General features: G+C 41.3%; 1 protein-coding gene across 10 annotated transcripts in view; it reads left to right on the forward strand.

Annotated features, from left to right (window-relative positions):
- The window catches only part of MYO9A (myosin IXA), a 345415-nt gene that overhangs the window by 253727 nt on the left and 71822 nt on the right, over nucleotides 1-19866 (forward strand). For 9 of the 10 annotated variants that reach the window (XM_079787689.1, XM_079787686.1, XM_079787691.1 and 6 more), the window contains 3 exons: nucleotides 3935-4034; nucleotides 4539-4751; nucleotides 13095-13207. In XM_079787689.1, the coding sequence (XP_079643815.1) occupies nucleotides 3935-4034; nucleotides 4539-4751; nucleotides 13095-13207 (426 nt within the window). The remainder of the gene's footprint in view (nucleotides 1-3934; nucleotides 4035-4538; nucleotides 4752-13094; nucleotides 13208-19866) is intronic. The other variant, XM_079787685.1, reaches the window with a different exon arrangement.

A 19866-nucleotide genomic window follows, 5' to 3' on the forward strand; every position in this document is an offset into this window, starting at 1 on the left:
TGTCCACATGGGGGCAGGATCTTTGACCACATGGGGGCAGCTATCTTGATCTTGTGTGTTGGAGTGATAGTCAATCTGCATATTACTCTTTTATTTGATAGGATAGAGGCCTGGTGCATGGGTGGGGGCCAGCTGGTTTGCCCTGAAGGGTGTCCTGGATCAGGGTGGGGTTCCCTTGGGGTGTGGGGCGGCCTGGGCAAGGGGCCTGTGGTGGTTTTACAGGCCAGCCATGCTCCCCGGCGACCCAAGCAGAGGCCCTGGTATCTGGGATATATTTACCTTCTATAGTTGAAACTTTGTAGCCTGGAGTGGAGCCAAGCCTCCTGCTTGCTCCGCGGCTGCTGCCTTTTCTGTCTGGATTTGTTTACCTTCTATAATTGAAACTTTGTAGCCTTAAGTGGAGGCCTGGGCTGGCCAGGGCAAGTTGAAAGCTTTGCTTCTTCGGGCAACCCTAGCCTGCTTTCTCCAGCTCTGTGGCTGCCACCATTTTTCTTGGGATTTATCTTCTATAATTGAAACTTTGTATTCTTGAGTGGAGGCCTGGGCCCGCCAGGGTGTGTGGAAAGCTTGGCTTCCTCTATTGCTGGGGAAACCCAAGCCTCCCTCCTACTCTCTGTGGTGACAGCCATCTTGGTTGGGGTTAATTTGCATACTCACACTGATTGGCTGGTGGGCGTGGCTGGTGGGTGTAGCGGAGTGATGGTTAATTTTTGTATTACTCTTTTATTAGGTAGGATATTGCAATCAAAGGAGGGACAAAGATGGGTTACCTGAAATCCATTGGTGATAGACTAGAAGGGTGGGAGAAAGCAAAGCGGGGAGACCCTGGGATTGGATAAAAAGTAAAATAATAGACACATACTTAGGTGGGTGCAGGAACAATTAACATGATAACAATGAAGGAATTTGTGGTATCTGTACTCGTGCCCAGGCACATTAGATTTTTCTAAAGATACTAGAGGCTTGGTGCATGAAATTCATGCACAGGTAGGATCCCTACGCCTGGCCGGCGATCAGGGCCGATCTGCGGGGTGACTGGCGGGGCGATCGGAGCCCCCACTCGCACCTGCTTTGGCTTTCCTGGTGCCGCCTGCTCACTGGCCCTGCCCCCTGCCACCGCCGCCAGTCGGGGTCTGCTGGCTTGGGGCAGCTCCTGTGTTGAGCATCTGGCCCCTGGCGGTCATTGCACGTCATAGTGACCAGTCATTCCACTGATCATTCTGTCGTTCAGTTGATTTGCATATTAGGCTGTTATTATATAGGACTAGTGGCCTGGTGCATGAAATTTGTGCACATTAAAAGGGAATTAATTAGAGGAAATATTTTAATATTGCTATTTGCCCTTTCTCTATAATAGAAGTGTCAGAGATGAAAGAAAATTAGTAAAATATATATGAAAATCTTCCTCCTGTCAGAGTCTGGGATGCGCCAAGGGACCCAGAGTCAAGTCCCCACCCACCTGCGTGCACCTTGAAATCACGCGAGATCCAGACCCGGCCGGCCCCACCCCCGTCAAGCCCTACCGGGCAGGGGGGCACAGCCTCACGTCCCCCGGCCAGGTGCCAGGTGGGGGGCACAGCCTGAGGCCCCCTGTCAAGCCCTGCTCAGGGGGAGGGTGCAGCTTGAGGTCCTCTGTCAAACCCCGCCGGGTGGGGAGCACAGCCTCAGGTCACCAGGCATTCTCCGGGCGGGGGGTGTGGCCTGAGGTCCCCAGTCAAGCCCTACTGGGTGGGGGGGAGCGCAACTTCAGGTCTCCTTCCCCAGCCCAGTGCCACACAGCCTCAGGTCCCTGCTGATTGCTCGTTACAGGAATCCCGCCTGCGCTGTGGGCTCACCATCTTGTGATAGCATGAGGATTAATTTGCATATTACCTCTTTATTATATAGGACATTTTGAGATAATGCTCTGGAGAATGGTGGTCTTACATCTATTTTTATACATTGCAATCAAAGGAGGGGACATAGGTGGGTAACATGAAATCCATTGGTGATAGATTAGAGAGGTGGGAGAAAGCAAGGGGGAGGGGAACCTCTGGGATTGGATAAGAAGTAAAATGATAGACGTGTACTTAGGTGGGTGCAGGAACAATTAACATGATAACAATGAAGGAATTTATGGTATCTGTCCTGGTGCCCAGGCACATTAGGTTGTGCCCCAAGGGGTCCAGGAAAAGGGAAGTTACAAGTTACCCAGACATTTCAAGGGTATGTTATTATAGATGCAAAATGACAGATAGGCTCAGTTAAGGGAAAGGTTGACCTTGTCAGTGAAGATACTGGCCTAGGACGTAACTACCCACCATCACTGTGTTTAGTTAAAGTTTAATTTCAGACCATCCTTTGTGGTTACTTTAGGTCTCTGAGTTTGCAAGACCACCATACATGCCTCCCCTGAGTTTGTCAGGTTAGCATGTGGCCTCTTACGTCCACAAATCCCTTTAACATTTTTTGCAATGCTGGTTTGTGGTATTGAACTAATTTTACCTTTTTTTTTTGGTCTGGGAAGCTGTTTATTTGGCCTTCAGTTTCAAATGATGACCTTGCTGGATAGGGTAGTCATGGATTCAGGTCCTAGCTTTTCATTACTTTGAGTGCTTCATGCCAGTCCCTTCTGGCCTGAAATGTTTCTGTTGGAAAATTAGCTTATGTCCTTATGCGAACTCCCTTGTAGGTCACTTTCTCTTTTGCTGTCTTAAAGATTCTCTCTTTGTCTTTAACATTTGCTATTTTAATCTTGATGTGTCTTGGTATGGGTCTCTTTGTGCTCTTCTTGATTGGAACTCTCTGTGCTTCTTGAACTTGTGTGACTTTTTCCTTCACCAGGTTAGGGAAGTTTTCTGTTATTTCTTAAAACAGGTTTTCTATTCCTTGATTACTCTTCTTCTGGTACCCCTGTGATGTAGATATTGTTATGTTTGATATTGTCCCAAAGTTCCTTTAAACTATCCTTGTTTTTTTTTAATTATTTTTCTTTTTGTTGTTCTTATTGGTTGTTTTTCTTTTTCCTTACACATCGCTGATTCAATCCTCTGCTTCATCCAGCCTACTTTTAATTCCTTATATTTTGATGTCAGATAAGGTATTTATTTCTTTCTGGTTCTTCTTCAGGGTTTCTATGTTCTTTTTCATGCTGATGTAGTAATTCCCACTAAGTTCCTTGTAGTTCCCATTAAGTTCCTGTAATTCTCACTAAATTCCTTGTTCTGAACTCTATGTCTGACAAATTGCTTGCCTCTATTTCATTTATCTCTTTTTCTGGAGAGTCCTTTTTTTTCTTTCATTTGGGGGTTGTTTCTTTGTCTCCCCATTTTAGCTGTCTCTTTGTGTTTGTTTATATGTATTAGATACAGCTGCTATGACTCCCAGGCTTTGTGGGGTGGCCTTAAGTGTCCTTTGGTGTCCAGCGGTGCAGTCTCTTTTATCTCCTGAGCTGGATGCTCTAGAAATGTTCCTTTTGTGGGTTCTTTAGGCTCTCCTCTGGTAATTGGGTCTTGATTGTTGTTGTCCCTTTTGTGGGTGGGATCTCCCCTGGGCTGACTGACTGTGATACTCAACCCTGACCACATCATGAAAGCTGTTGTACAGGTGTAGTCTCAAGGTGGTTTTTGCCCTTACTTGTTTAAAATTCTCCTCTTTAGCTAGTCTTCAGTTGGCTAATTCAGGGAGAATGTTCCGCAATTTAGTTTCATTTCCAGTTTGTTTCTGGGAGGAGGATCAAGAAAGATCCACCTATCCTGCCCCACCTTGAAAAAAACCATAAATTCTTGATAATACTATCAATGTGATAATCAGAATTTTTTGATACATTTTTTTGGGAATTGAATATGCATGGAATTTGCTAGAATTCTTCTACCTGGTTGTGGAAGTATATTTTATGCTGTACTTTAAGACTGCTGCCAGGAATTGAAATGTAATCCTGATTTTTTATTCTAAGTGTCAACAAGGAATCCTTAAACAATGGAAATCCTAAACTCCATAAACAAGATGAACCAATTTGGAAACCTGTGAAGTTAACTGGGCCGGGCCAAGGAGAGGTAAGTATGGAATTTTGCCTATCTATATCTTATGCAAAATCAATGCATGCTATTTTGGAAATTATTATTCTTGTAGACATAGCATCCCATCTACCCATTTAATCTGAAGAGTTTATAGAGAAAGAAGCCATGAGTTCAGTTTGTTCTTACTTAGGGAGGTGTACTTTAGACAGGGAATGGTGTCTACAAACTCAGATGGTATTTACAAAAAAGAAGTTGCTAAGAAAAAGAAGGCAATTTATGCAAATGATTTTTGTGACTTTCTGGCAGTAAAAGATGACTTCCTTGGCTATGGAGAGTGTAAATTTAGCTTCCATTCTCATCCTTTGTCCAGAGTAATGTATATGGATTGCTTTTGGTTATCTCTGTCACTTCTAGTGGAAAGTACATTGTGGGTGGAGGGATGTTTCAAGAAATTCATGAGCTCTCTGATATCTTTCATTGGCATCATCTCAAAAACAAAACAAAACATTGTTGTGTTATTTGTTTTATCATTTGGTCAAGCAGGTTGCCAGACCGGCCCATAAAAAGAAAGCTCGAATGGCGCGGACGCGCTCCGATTTCTTGACTAGAGGTACTTTTGCTGATGGGGAGGGGGATACAGAGGAAGATGATTACGATGACATTGAGCCCCTTCTCTCCTTTGACCAACCTTCTCACTCTGAGCTAGAGCCAGCTCCCATCCTGGGTCAGGCCTCTCACAGTGACTCCGAAATGGTAATTTTATATAAGAAAAATAGGCAACAAGCAAATCTGATGGGCATAGTCTTTGCTAATCTAAAGCTAACCTTCACAGCTTCTTCCCTGGATAATGTTTTGTACATAGGAAACCTCAGTGAACACAGCAAATAAGCTAAACTTTAATAGGACAAAGAGAAAAGGCACTTTAGCAGTTTATGTCAAATCATAAATTAGGCAGCATTATGGTTAACTTAATGTAGAAATGTTCTGTATTATGTCTTGAAAGGTCTGGAACATGGACCCTCAAGTATTTTTTCTGTAACAGGTGAGATGATAAACATTTTAGACTCTGTGGGTCAAGCCGTCTTTGTTGCAACTATTTAACTCTGCCACCACAGAGTGAAAACAGCCAGAGACAATAAATAAACAACTGGGCGTGGCTGTATTCCAATAAAACTATTTACAAAAACAGCAATGGGCTGTATTTCACCTGTTGGCCATAGTTTGCTGATCCCTCTCTGATCTAGTGACTTAGCTTACGTGTTAGAGTTAGACAACCAATAGCTTTTAATTGAAATGGTATTCTCTTTTTTTCTTTTTTTGCATTTAAAGTTGCTTTTCCTCCCTAATTTTTTAGTAATAGAAAATAAACATGGACTTTTAAAAATTTAATATAATGAGCAATGCCAAAAATGTCTCCCTAGACCAACCCAGCCAAGGAGAGGTTTTGTATGTACTTGAGTTTGTTATAATCACAAATTATAACATTGGAACTAGGTTTAAATAAAACTGCATTATTTCAACTAAAAATATAACTTTATCATCAGATCTCAACCAAAATTATATATATATATATACACGTGTCCCCCCCCAAAAAAAATGTAAACACACTGTAACAGCTGATAGCTCAATTTTGAATATGAAATGTATTTTAATAAACACTGCCTTTATAATTATTCAAAGTGTGTGTATACATTTTGGGGAGACACCCTAAAGTTGGGCAAGTGTTGAATGTATTTGTGCATATAAAGTGTTAATTTTGGAATTGACCTGGAAAATACCCAATATAAGGACCCTGTATGTCTGTTATGTACTAAAACATGACACTGGTAAAGTGGAGTGATATGCAGATTATTACTATGCATATCCTTAATTAAGTTGGATCTCATTTTTTTTTTTATGGGAGGAAAATTTTAGGGTGGTCTTCTTTTAACTCATTAAATATTTTATCTTTGACCTATTTTAAGCTGTTTGTGCCAAAGATCGAGTTTATTAAAATTTTTGCTAATTTCCAGAATATTCTCATTTTCTTTATCTTTTGTTGTATAATGATAATATTGACATTCTAAGGAAGAAAAAACAACAACACAGAAAAGTGCACTATCAGTTCTCTAATTAGACAAATGATTCATTACACTGAGCCAAACTGTAGGATTGTAAATGATTGGAACAATTTGTATATCACTAATATATATAATTAGACCAAAGCCCTCTCTTCAGGTACAATAAAATAACTCTATTTTGGAGGCGCCTTGTTTTTTAGTTATAAATAGCAACACATACTCTTTTATGATTATTAGTTAAAGATGAATTATGTGATGAAGCAAACTGATTTTTTAAAATAGATTTTATTGATTTTTTACAAAAGAGGAAGGGAGAAGGATAGAGAGAAACATAGATGAGAGAGAAACATCGATCAGCTGCCTCCTACACACCCCCTATCGGGGATGTGCCCGCAACCATGGTACATGCCCTTGACCGGAATCCAACCTGGGACCCTTGAGTCCATAGGCCGACGCTCTGTCCACTGAGCCAAACCAGTCAGGGCTAAAGCAAACTAATTTTAATGAAAAGTACTGCCTATATATTTTTTACTGTGAATAGGGAGCATGCTTAATTTATTCTCTAAAGCATAAATAAATACTTTATTTGTGGAAGAACTTAGCATTTGTAATTGCTGCTTTGTTCCTGAGAGTTTCCTTTGTTACAAACCTTAGTCTTTTTGGTGGTAGAATTCTTTCTTACTGAGAACTCTATTGAGATGAACCAGGAAGTTAGGCTTTCTGCTTGGAGCATTCAACCCCTTTAAGGGTTCTAGCTGATAGCCTCTGCCAATGATTCTGTTCACCTGCTTGACAGTCACTGCATGCCAGTAGTTCTAGAACACCCTCTGCAGTATATTAGTCACCTCTCCAGCTTTCTCACTGCCCTTCTGTTTCATTACTATTTTAGGAACAAGTGGTGGTGGTTGCTTCTGGTGGATACTTGCATGAAGAAGCTTTGCTTTCTAGAATATGCTGATAGATATTTAGTGGGGTTGGGATGGGGAGGGTAGGGACAGTTTTAAAGTGTTTCTGTTTATCTTGAAAATATGCCATGTTCTAATATCTGATATTGTGAAGATGAAGACTAATTGCTTCTAAATGGAATCTACTGAATTTTCAAAATTGAGATATCTTTTGGATTTTAAATGGGCTTTATTCTATGGCACATGGACTTTAAAAAAACATTATTGTTTTGTAGTTTTTTTTGCTTTGTTTTTTTGTTTGTTTGTTTTTGTTTTTGTTTTGTTTTGTTTTGTTTTTTACTGGACAAAGTGATCCCATCACTGATTTTTGCTAAAATGTGTATCAATTTTATCTTGGAAAAAGCTATCTATCCTTTCCAGTTGTGAAACATCTAATGGGATAAAGGCAGTTTATAAATGAATTACATGAAGGGAATTTGATAAGCATTACCTCCTAAGTTGATGAATTGTTGCTCATCAGTTGTTAACCAGTTGTGGGGGAGTGGAAACAAGAACAGTGGTTTCCCTCCTTAAGACTTCGGTGTGTGTGTTTTTTTTAAATTTCTACTTTTAACTCTGTCATTTGAATAATTGTTTAGTCTATGTATGCTGCTCTCACTTAGTTCTTATACCCACTATGTTGGCTTTTACCCAAGAAGAATGACACATTATGCTAAGCAGTATTTTTAAGGTGGTTTTTATATAGTATTCTAGTCTCAATCTTCTGAATGGTGAGTTTAGTAAAATAATTTCTATTCCTTATTCATAGGATTGGTATAGGTAACATAACAGTTTTCTCTGTATAGTTTCTTCTACCATTCTCCAGAATTAAACCAATCATTTCTATGGGTCTGACTTCAAAATAGCACTCCAGAATTTGTCTTTTTTATCTCCAGTATGATAAAACTAAATTTCTCATCCCCCCCCACCCAACTGCTGTCGATTCTTATATTCTTATTTCTGTGTGTTATTCTCTGAGATACTCTCCAGTCCTTATCTGTTTTGAGTTTTCCTTCTTTCCACTGTCCACTCCCCCAAAATCAGCTAGAAAAACCTGCTGATTAAGTATGGCTAAGTTTATTAACTTATTTTATAGTAAGTGAAAATCAACCTTGATTAGGTCTTAGTAATTTCTCAGAAAGGGGAAGTCAAGAGAGGCTGTGTATAGGATTTAGAGACCTAGGCAAGTGATTTTGAGGTGGTCTTGATAGTTGGAAAGCTGGTTGGTAGTGAACAAAGTTTATGACATAAGAGGTTTGGATTGGTGGCCCTCACACAACAGCCACAATGTTAAATACACTGAGTGTGTATTTTATTCCCTCCAGAAAGTTAGGGATAGTTTATAGCATTGTGGCTTTGCTCTTTGAAGATTGCATAGACTTTCCCTATGAAACAATCAGTATTTTTAAAATTTATTATGTGATCAGTTTTTGTGAATATATCATGTGCATTAGATAAGGTGTATTTTCTATTTCGAGTGTAAAATTTTATTACATATCCATAATCTCTACCTTATTGATTATGTTGTCTTCTATATTTTTATTATTTTTTTGTACACTTGATCTGTCTTATACACAATGAATGTTGTGTTAAAGTCACCTTTTATCATTGGGAATGGTGGCTTTTGTTTTGTTTTGCTTGAATTCTTCTCAATAGTAATATTACAGCCTCTGTTTTCTTATTATTTCTATTTGCCCAGAATACTTTTAGTCATCCCTTATTTTAGCCATTCTGGATCTTTTTGTTTTAGATGTGCATTTTCTACACAGTATAGTTTGGTCCTGCTTTGCGAGCCAAATTAAAAATTTCTTCCCCTGATAGATGAGTTCAATCTATTCATATTTATTAATATAACTGATAGATTCAGTCTCAACTCTTATAATTTTATAATGTGCTACATCAAATTTGCTGTGTTATGTTACATGGTTTTTTTCTCTTATTTTTAACATTTTCTTTTGATATTTAGGGAGGGTTGTGTTCTTGTTCTATTGGTTGTTTTCTTTTGTATATAACTTTTTAAAATGCCTTTAATTTACTACTTTTTAACCAATTATTCTCCAGTAATTTTTTTAATTATCATCTACTGTGACCCAACTATTGATGTGTTACTCTACTCTCTACTTTTCCTCTCCCTTCTACTCTTGTTTCTTAGGTTTCTACTTTGTCAGAACATGTAATTTTCCATATTACTCTTTTACCCTAGTCCCCATCCTTGTTTTTGCCTGAGATATACTATTAAATATATTGAATGATGACATTAAATGTTTTGCTGAAGTTTCCTGATTTATCTCTTGTTTGCATGATGGTGTTCCCCTAGTAAATTACTCATGAAGGGCTCATAGATGTGGAATCCTCCTCATGAGGCTTGATATTTGAAGGGACATCTTGGCCATATAAAATATCCTTGATTCATACTTTCCCTGAATTTTTAAAAAATAATGTTTTATTGTTTACTTGCTTTATTTGTTATTTTTGGTAAGCCTATTGCCAGTATAATTTTCTTGCCCTTATAAGTTATTTGATTTTTTTACTTGGAGGCTTTCAGAATTTTTTCTTTATATTTAAAGATTCTGATATGTCTTCAAGTTGATCATTATAGATCAATTACTCCATATACCTGCAGGACTCTGTGAATATTTAAATTCTGGTCTTGCCTTATTTATGAACAGTTTTAATGGATTATTGTTTTAAATTTCTATTGTTTTCCTTGTTTAGGAATTCCAATTACTATAAGTTGTTTTCTTATTTTCCTGTCTTCCATTTCAGCCACCTTCTCTCTGACCCTTTTTTCCTTATTTCTTTATATCACCTTATATTCTTTACTAGAGGTTCGGTGCACAAAATTCGTGCATAGGTAGGGTCGCTAGGCCTGGCCGGCGATCGGGCCCTTCCGGCTGCCGGCCGGGGCCTTCCTTCCCTGGCTGCCAGTTGCCAGCCAGGGCCTTCCTTTATTCCACACCTCCCCCTGGTGGTCAGTGCACCTTATAGCGAGCGATCGAACTCCCGGTCTCCTGGTCGAACTCCCAAGGGGACAATTTGCATATTAGGCTTTCATATATATAATCTTCCTGCCTTTGTTTAGTCCCTTTAAATTTTCATTTGTACCTTTTTCCCTTAGTCATCTTACAAGTTAGTCTTCATTGCACTATGTTTTTATTTCTTTTCTGAATTCATTCAACATGTTTTTTCATTTCTTACTGGTATTTCATACATGTGAGGATATGTAATTCATTTTTGAATTACAGTTTTCTGCTTCGAGCTTGGTGTGTTTTTTTTTAGGGGAGAGGGCAGTGGAAAGTGAAGTTAACCAACTGAGCTATTTTGGTTTGAATTTTGGTTTTCTTACTGTAGCTTGTGTAGATTTTGTATGTTTCAGCTTATTAGTTTTGTACATTTGGAGTAGTTTCAAAGAGCAAGTTCAAGCGCTTTCTCTTCTGCCAGTGTAGCAAAGTTCAGTTTCTTTTATACACAGCCTTTTTGGGGTTGTTTTTGTGATTGTGTTTCTGGTATTATTTTTCTTCTCTTTTGTATTGCTGGATTATAAAATTTAAAAAATATGTATTTTTATTGAATTCAGAGAGGAAGGGAGAGGGAGAGAGAGATAGAAACATTAATGATAATGAGAGAGAATCATTGATTGCCTGCCTCCTGCACGCCCCACACTGGGGATCAAGCCTGCAACCCGGGCATATGCCCCGACCACTAATTGAACCGTGACCCCCAGGTTCATAGGTCGACGCTCAACCACTGAGCCATGTTGGCCAGGCACTGGATTATAAATTTTCACCTTCTGCTGTGTTTCTTCTTTAATGCCAAATCTCCAAAAGGCACCCCTTTCTTCCCTTTTTTTCCCCAACAGGTTTTATTGTACACAGAGGAGATGGGGCTCAGTCCTTCTTGGCTGCTGCCTTCCTCATGGCTGCAAGGACATTGCTCAGCTCCTCTCTCCTCCTCTTGGCACAGATGTGTGTCCCACCCTTTTCTTGATGAACTTCAGGGCCCTCTTGTCCTTAGAGACCTTGAGCAGCTCCATGGCATGCCGCTCATAGGGGCAAGGCCCACACACCTCTCGGATCATGTCCCACATAAACTCAGTTTGCTTGGGGAGGTATCCACGGTGGCGGCTGTGCCTTGGCTTGCTCATGTTCTTGGTGTGGCCCTTGTTGAGGCCCCTGGCTATGGGCTAGCGCAAGCCTTGGCTGCTGCTCCTCAATGGCTGCCCACCTGCCTCCCTTTTTTATCATCTTTTACCTCAGAAATAATGCCTCTAAAAATATGCCATTTGAATCATGTGCCCTTTTATGTTCTTTCTCTTTAGTCAGTTCTCTAACTACCGGTACTCGATAACATTTGTGTTAGTATTTTTCTTCTCGTTCTCGGTATATAGTCTTACTTATTTGCATGCCTAGTTTTTTCTTACTGGATGCCTGACTTTGTGAATTTTGTCTTATTGGATATTTATATTTGATTAATATTCTTGAGCCTGTTGTATTCCAGCAATATTCCAAAACTTTGTTCTGGAAGCAACTTGGTCCTTTCAGGTTTTCCTTTTAAGGTTTGTTAGGCTCACTGTGTGGAATACTGGAAATTGGTCAAGAGAGTAGATTTCAGGTGCTCTCATCAGCAAAGAAAAAATAAAGTAACTGTGTGAGGAGATTTGTTAATTAACTTCACTGTAGTAATCATTTTACTACTTATATGTAAGTAAAATTCATACAGCTTAAACACACAATTTTTATTAAAATAAAAATGTGTTAGGCTCAAGCAGAGCAGTACTTAGGCTAGACTATCGAGGCATTGTTCTTGACTATTGAGACAAGATTCTCAGTGTACTTTACTCAGTGCCCTGGGAGTCATAAAGTTGTGTACTCTGATTCTTGGGCACAGGCACTGTTACTGGCCTTTTGTGAGGGATGAGCACTATTACCTTTAATCCTTGCAGGTGGCCTTTTCCTGGTCTTGGGCAGTTTTCTGACACAGAGGTGTTGATTAGTACTCAGCTAAATACTCAGTGTGTAAACTCTGAAGATCTCCAAAGTTCTTTCTCTGTACATCCTCTTCTCTCCAAGCTCCTGACTTTTGGTCACCTTCGTCTCTCTGGACTTTTAGCTTCATGTGTTCAACTCAGAGAGCCTGCCAAGTTTCACCTGGGTTCTTCCTCTCTGTCACAGCTGGAAACAACCTCAAGTCACTAAGGGACAGTTGTAGGACGCACTTCCTTTTTTTCTCTTCTCTCAGGGATAACTGTCCATCATCTTGATAAGTGCTGTTTTCATGTTGTTTTGTATGGGTTTCTGTTTTTGGTTATTTCAGCAAAAGGATAAAAAGGGTCCCTGTTACTCCATCTTTGCCAGAAGCAGAAGTTTGTTCTTTAAATTTTAACAACTCAAGATAGTTTTTGTTGTTAAGGCCATAGTCAAGCAGACGAAAGGGTTAAGGAAAAGATAACTATAGAAAAATTAAATATTAGGAAATTACTTGAATAGGTAACAGGAAATTCACTCCTTTAAAAAGTCATATTGTAAACAAATGGCACAGGAATTGCCAATTGAAATTCAGGTCTCAATTGGATAGCCATATAAGTTGTTCATAATTTAGACGGTTGGTGGTAATAATGATTTTTTATTCTTTGCTCCTCTGTTTTCTCTTTTCTTTCTGTGTACTTGCTCTTTTAAATCCTTTACTGGATATAATAAGAATCTATAATAGCAAGTTAAGCCATAAAAATGAGCTATGAAAGACTGTACTTAGCATCTTATATTTGTCAGATCCTGGATCTTTTGTCTGTATCTTTAGATGGTTTAACTTTTTTCTTATCGTTCCACTTGACATTTTTAGTTAAACTGTCAGAAAACATGAGCTGGTAGGTTCTATTTAGCATTTTCATTGACCCAAGTTTTCTTTACTTCAGATTACACCAGGCAGAGTTTTAATAGGTTCTCTTATGTCAGTAAATCTCTGTATAATATTAATGTATTTTTGTATGTTTTTAATAGGTATAATTCTCAAAAAATTATATAACCTGAATTTCAGTTACAGTGCTATGATATATTACTTAGTTTTAAAGTCTTCCACATATGTAATTATTACAGACATCACAACGATTTTCTTCGGTTGATGAAGAAACAAAGCTTCATAAGACTATGTCTCAAGGAGAAATTACGAAGTTGGCAGTGAGAGAGAAATCTTCAGATTTGGATATAAGGTATAAAATATACGCTGAAAGTTAATAAGGATAATATAATTTATTTCCTAATTGACTATAGTTAAATACTTAGCTTCTTTTCAAAAGTATAATTGACAGAACCATTAGTTTTGAAATTTAGCTATTTTCAACAAGTATTAAGTACCTACTGTGTGACAAGCACATAATAGTTCAGATATATAATATGAGCTTTATCTTTCTAAGTGTGAATTGAGCAACAAAGTCTTTAAATCATTATATGACTTGTGATATTTTTTGTTGTAAAAGAAGAGATTAGACCAGATGAGATTGAAAATATTTTTCAGTTTTGGACTTAGATTTTATTCTGAGTTAAGTGATTTACAGATGGAACTGGAAAAATCTTTTTGGAAATAATTCTGTTCTCTTTAAGAGAGTATGTAGAATTTTTATTTGTCAAATAAATATATTTGGGATGTGAAGAAAAGGGAAACCTAGTGCACTGTTAGTAGAAATTCAGATTGTTGCAACCACTATGGAAAGCAGTGTGGATGTTCCTCAAAAAATTAAAAATGGAACTGCCTTATGACCCAGTGAGTACCCTGTGAAGAAACCTGAAACACGAATTTGAAAGAATATATGCATGCGTATGTTCACTGCAGCGTTATTTACAATAGCCAAGATATGGAAGCAACCCAAGTGCCCCTCAGTAGATGAGTGGATAAAAGAGCTATGGTCCATTTATACAATGAAATACTGCTTGGCCAAAAAAAAAAATTTTAAAAAAGTCTTACCTTTTACGTCAGAATGCATGGACCTAGAGGGTATTATGCTAAGTGAAATAAGCCAGTCAGAGAAAGACAAATACCATATGATTCCACTTATATGTGGAATATAATGGAACAAAATAAGCAACAAATAAAAAAGAAACAGACTCATAGAAGCAGAGAACGGACTGACAGTTGTCAGAAGGGTGGGAGTTGGGGGACTTGGTGAAAAAGGTGAAGAGATGGAGAACTACAACATTGGAAATATAATCAATAATCTAATCTAATAATAGACAAATATGCAAATTGACCGCACCTTCGCTACGCCCAAGCCACGCCCACCAACCAATCAGGACGAATATGCAAATTATCCCAACAAAGATGGCGGCTAATTTGCATATCGCGACAGCGTAGAAAGAAGCCAAGAGCTGCAGAAGGGAGCAAAGCTGCAGAGAAGCAAGCAAGCCGGGGGGAGGAGAAGGGAGGAGCGGAGGCGGGGCCGGGGGAGAAGGAAGTTGAGCAGGCGGGGCCGGGGGAGAAGGGGCGGGGCCGGGGGAGAAGGGAGGAGCAGAGGCGGGGCCAGGGGAGAAGGGAGGAGCGGAGGCGGGGCCAGGGGAGAAGGGAGGAGAGCGGGCTGGCGGAGAAGACGGGCCGGCGGAGAAGGGAGGAGCGGAGGCGGGGCCAGGGGAGAAGAAAGGAGAGTGGGCTGGCGGAGAAGTTAGAAAAGCAGGGGGGCTGGCGGAGAAGACGGGCCGGCGGAGAAGGGAGGAGCGTTGGCGGGGCCAGGGGAGAAGGAAGGAGAGCGGGCTGGCGGAGAAGGCGGGGCAGGGGAGAAGGGAGGAGCGGAGGTGGGGCGGGGGAAAAGGGAGGAGCGGAGGCGGGGCCAGGGGAGAAGGAAGGAGAGCGGGCTGGCAGAGAAGTTAGAAAAGCAGGGGGGCTGGCGGAGAAGGCGGGGCGGGGGAGAAGGGAGGAGCGGAGGCGGGGTCGGGGGAGAAGGGAGGAGCGGAGGCGGGGCTGGGGGAGAAGGAAGGAGAGCGGGCTGGCAGAAAAGGCGGGCCGGCGAGAAGGGAGGAGCGGAGGCGGGGCCAGGGAAGAAGGAAGGAGAGCAGGCTGGCGGAGAAGTTAGAAAAGCAGGGGGGCTGGCGGAGATCGCGGGTCGGGGGACAAGGGAGGAGAGCAGGCAGGGGGGGGTAGAGTGCAGCAGGAAACCCTATTGCAGGATTTTTCCTGCAACGGGAACGCTAGTATTGTAATAACTATGTATGGTGCCAGTTGGATGCTTGGGGCAGCAGGCAGATCATTCTGTAGTTATGTGCTTTTCTAGCCACTTTGCAGTACATCTGGAGCTAGTGCAGAATGATATTGGGCATGGACTGTGTTTAGGGGGAGAAATTAAAAGAAAAAGAAAAACACCCAGTTTATAATAAAAAACACAATTTTATAGTATCTTAATTGATAATGAAGAAATCATTACAGGAAAAGAAGAAATTTTAAAGTAATTTTACATTTATTTTAAAAAATGAACTTGCAGTACAAATAAAATTGACTTATTTCAAGAAAATATTTACTACCAAAACTGACTCTGGAAAATATTTAAAGAAAAATTAAGCAGACTAAATAAATAAATATCTTTGTTCCTTATCCTATCTAATAAAATAGTAATATGCAAATTGACCATCACTCCAACACACAAGATGGCTGCCCCCATGTGGACACAAGATGGCCAGCAGGGGAGGGCAGTTGGGAGGGACCAGGCCTGCAAGGGCGGGCAGTTGTGAGTGATCAGACCAGCTGGGGAGGGCAGTTGGGAGGGACCAGGCCTGCAAGGGAGGGCAGTTGTGGGCGATCAGGCCAGCAGGGGAGAGCAGTTAGGGGTGACCAAACTGTGAGAGGAGGGAAATTGGGGGCGACTGGGCCTGTAGGAAAGGGCATTTGCGGGGGACCCAGGCCTGCAGGGGAGAGCATTTGGGGGGTACCAGGCCTGCAGGGGAGGGCAGTTGGGGGGAACCAGGCCTGCAGGGGAGGGCAGTTAGGGGTGACCAGGCCTGCAGGGGAGGGCAGTTAGGGGTGACCAGGCCTTCAGGGGAGGGCAGTTAGGGGCAATAAGGCTGGCTGGGGAGCAGTTAGGCATCTATCAGGCTGGCAGGGAAGTGGTTAGGGGGTGATCAGGCTGGCAGGCAGAAGCGGTTAGGAGCAATCAGGAAGGCAGGCAGGCGAGCAGTTGGGAGCCAGCAGTCCTGGATTGTGGGAGGGATATCCGACTGCCTGTTTAGGCCCGAGGTCAGTCGGACATCCCTCGAGGGGTCCCAGATTAGAGAGGGTGTAGGCTGGGCTGAAGGACACACACCCCCGTGCACAAATTTTGTGCACCGGGCTTCTAGTTGTGTTATATAAAGCAGTCAGGCCCTCACTGAATACTTAAAGATCACATTGAAATCTATCTGGTTTATAACACTATTAAAGAGCAATTCCTTAATGATTGTAGAGGCATAAGCCAGATAACCCAAATCCAGAGCAATTTATCCTAGAGATAAATTTTGGCAAACTAGGAAGAACATATAGCTGGTGATAGCAGATTAAGTATACAAATTTAATTTCCACTTTCTCCTTCAAAATTACTAAAATGATAAAACCTATGCAGGACAAAATAACAAAAACAACAACAGGAAAACAGCATAAGACAACAATAATAAAACTGTGGTATCCAAAAAGTAAATAACCCAGCTGGCATGGCTCATTGATTAAGCGTTGATCTATGAACCAGGAGGTCATGGTTCAATTCCCAGTGAGACCACATGCCTGGGTTGTGGGCTCCATCCTCAGTGTGGAGCATACAGGAGTCAGTGGATCAATGATTCTCTCTCATCATTGATGTCTCTATCTCTCCCTTCCTCTCTGAAATCAATAAAAAAGTAAAAACAAATTTTAAATACTGGTAGTCCTTGGGTTACCAGTATTTGACTCGACATACGTCATTTCGTGGTTATGTTGCCATCTCCCATTTATTTAATTTAAAAAAAAAGTTCCATCATTTCAACGTATGTACATATGTGCTTTATGTTTTTTATTATTTATTTACCACAAGTAAATGTCAGGAATTGTTATCTTCCTTTTAAATATTTTTTTACTGTTTCACTTCATTACTGCTGTGTATGTGCTCTATGTGAGTGTTGTAGATGCTTATGTAGGTGGGTTCCGACTTACGGCGATAATTGTGTTACATTGCGCCATAGGAACGGATCTCTGACGTAACCCGAGGACCTACTGTATGCCATGGCCGGTGTGGCTCAGTTGGTTAGGTGTCATCTTATGCACCAAAAGGTTGCCGGTTCGATTCCCAATCAGGGCACATGCCCAGGTTGTGGGCTCAATCCCCAGTAGTGGCCACGTAGGAGGCAACTGATTAATGTTTCATTCTCATCTCTATCTTTCTCTCTCTCTTTCTCCTCCATCACCCATTCTTCTTCTCTCTGAAAATCAATTTAAAAAAATATGAGACAGTTGAATCCTAAACCAACTGAGTAAAGCTGAGAAAGAAGCATCAGGTTGACTGTTCTTCCCCAATCCTAGCAGAAAACAGGAGATTTATTCCCTAGAAAGAATAAAACAAAAGATCTCTGCACTTGGTGGTTACCAGACTTTTGAAGATTGGGGTACATATTTGGCACAGATGATTTTAATGAATGTTTACATACTGAATATTAGATTGCCCAGCTTTTTTACTTGACTCAGCTTCTACATTTCATGTACCTTCTAAGCAGATGGTTTAGAGTCTTTGAGACTTTTTGTCCAACCTTCTAGGAAAGGCATAGAGATATTTGTAAAAGGGCTCTCCCTACAAAACATAACCACCAGATAATCCTACAAGGAAGACCACAGTTTGAAAGCCCCACCAATGCACACTGGAGCTTCCAACAGCTTTTTGTTTTTTTACCCTATTTTTAAAAAATATATTTTTATTGATTTCAGAGAGGAAGGGAGAGGAAGAGAGAGAGAGAAACATCAATAATGAGAGAGAATCATTGATCAGATGCCTTTTGCACACATCCCTACTGGGGATCAAGCCTGCAACCTGGGCATGTGCCCTTGACTGGAATTGAACCTGGGACCCTTTAGTCCACAGGCCAACACTCTACCCACAGCCAAACCGGCTAGGGCTTGTTTTTTACCCTATTTTTTTATCGCTACACATTTGAGGGAACATCTTAAATGAAATAAACTAAAAATAATACATAAAATACAACTTGGAAGAAATAAACCATGGGGGAGGAGGAGGAATTCAAGACAGACAAGTACAATTTTTTTTTTGACAAGTAAAATTATCAATAGACTTGTATTAATAAATATGACTATATTTATGAAACGGAACAGAGTGCATGAAAAAGAAACATTCATAATGAAAAGAGCTTTTGAAAATTAAAATTTTAATAGTATAAAGAAACAACTCTGACATGTTAGAAAAATGAGGTTATATCTCAGAAAGTTGAGCAAATAGGCAAAGAGATGGAAGAGACAAGAAAAAATAAGAAAATTAGAGGAGCTGTTCAGCAGATTCAATGACCCACTTATAGGAGCTCTGGAAAGATAGACCAAAGAAAATGGAGGGGATGAAATCATTAATAAAGTAACTCAAATAAATTTTATAGAACTGAAGGGCATGAATTTCTAGATAGAAAGGTACCACCAAGAGCCCAACATAATTGGCTGAAAATAGGCCCATACCAAAAGATATCCTATCTAATAAAAGAGTAATATGCAAATTAACCACCACTCCACTACACCCATAAGCCATGCCCACAAGCCACACCTACCAGCCAATCAGGAGCGAATATGCAAATAAACCCAACCAAGATGGCTACAGCTACAGAGAGTAGGAGGGAGGCTTGGGTTTCCCCAGCAATGGAGGAAGCCAAGCTTTCTGCCTGCCCTTGCCGGCCTAGGCCTCCACTGAAGGCTACAAAGTTTCAATTATAGAAGGTAAACAAATCCAAACAGAAATGGCGGCAGCTACGGAGCTGGAAAGAGCGGGAGGCTAGAGTTGCCCCCGGCAATGGAGGAAGCCAAGCTTTCTGCACACCCTTGCCTGCTCAGGCCTCCGCTTAAGGCTACAAAGTTTCAATTATAGAAGATACATAAACCCCAACAGAAATGGCTGCTGCCACGGAGCAAGCAGAGGGCTTGGCTCCACTCCAGGCTACAAAGTTTCAATTGTAGAAGATAAATAAACCCCAGATACTAGGGCCTCTGCTTGGGTCGCCAGGGGCATGGCCGGCTTGCAAACCACCACAGGCCCCTCACTTAGGCTGCCCTATGCCCCAAGGGAACTCCCACCCTGATCCGGGACACCCTTCAGGGCAAACCAGCTGGCCCCCACCCATGCACCAGTACTCTATCCTATCTAATAAAAGAGTAATATGCAGATTGACCATCACTCCAACACACAAGATTGCTGCCCCCATGTGGTCAAAGATCCTACCCCCATGTGGACACAAGATGGCCAGCAGGGGAGGGCTGTTGGGAGGGACCAGGCCGGCAGAGGAGGGAAGTTGGGGGTGACTGGGCATGCAGGGAAGGGCAGATTGGGGGGACCCAGGCCTGTAGGGGAGAGCAGTTGGGGGGACCAGGCCGGCAGGGGAGGGCAGTTAGGGGTGACCAGGCCTGCAGGAGACGGCAGTTAGGGGCAAACAGGCTGGCAGGGGAGCAGTTAGGCATCAATCAGGCTGGCACAGGAGTGGTTAGGGGGTGATCAGGCTGGCAGGCAGAAGCGGTTAGTGGCAATCAGGAAGGAAGGCAGGCGAGCAGTTGGGAGCCAGCAGTTCTAGATTGTGAGAGATGTCTGACTGCCTGTTTAGTCCCGATCCCACTGGCGTCCAAGATTGGAGAGGATGTAGGCTGGGCTGAGGGACACCCCCCCCATGCATGAATTTCATGCAC

Source organism: Cnephaeus nilssonii, assembly GCF_951640355.1.
Source record: "Cnephaeus nilssonii genome assembly, chromosome: 1".
In the NCBI taxonomy this organism is placed as follows: Eukaryota; Metazoa; Chordata; class Mammalia; order Chiroptera; family Vespertilionidae; genus Cnephaeus; species Cnephaeus nilssonii.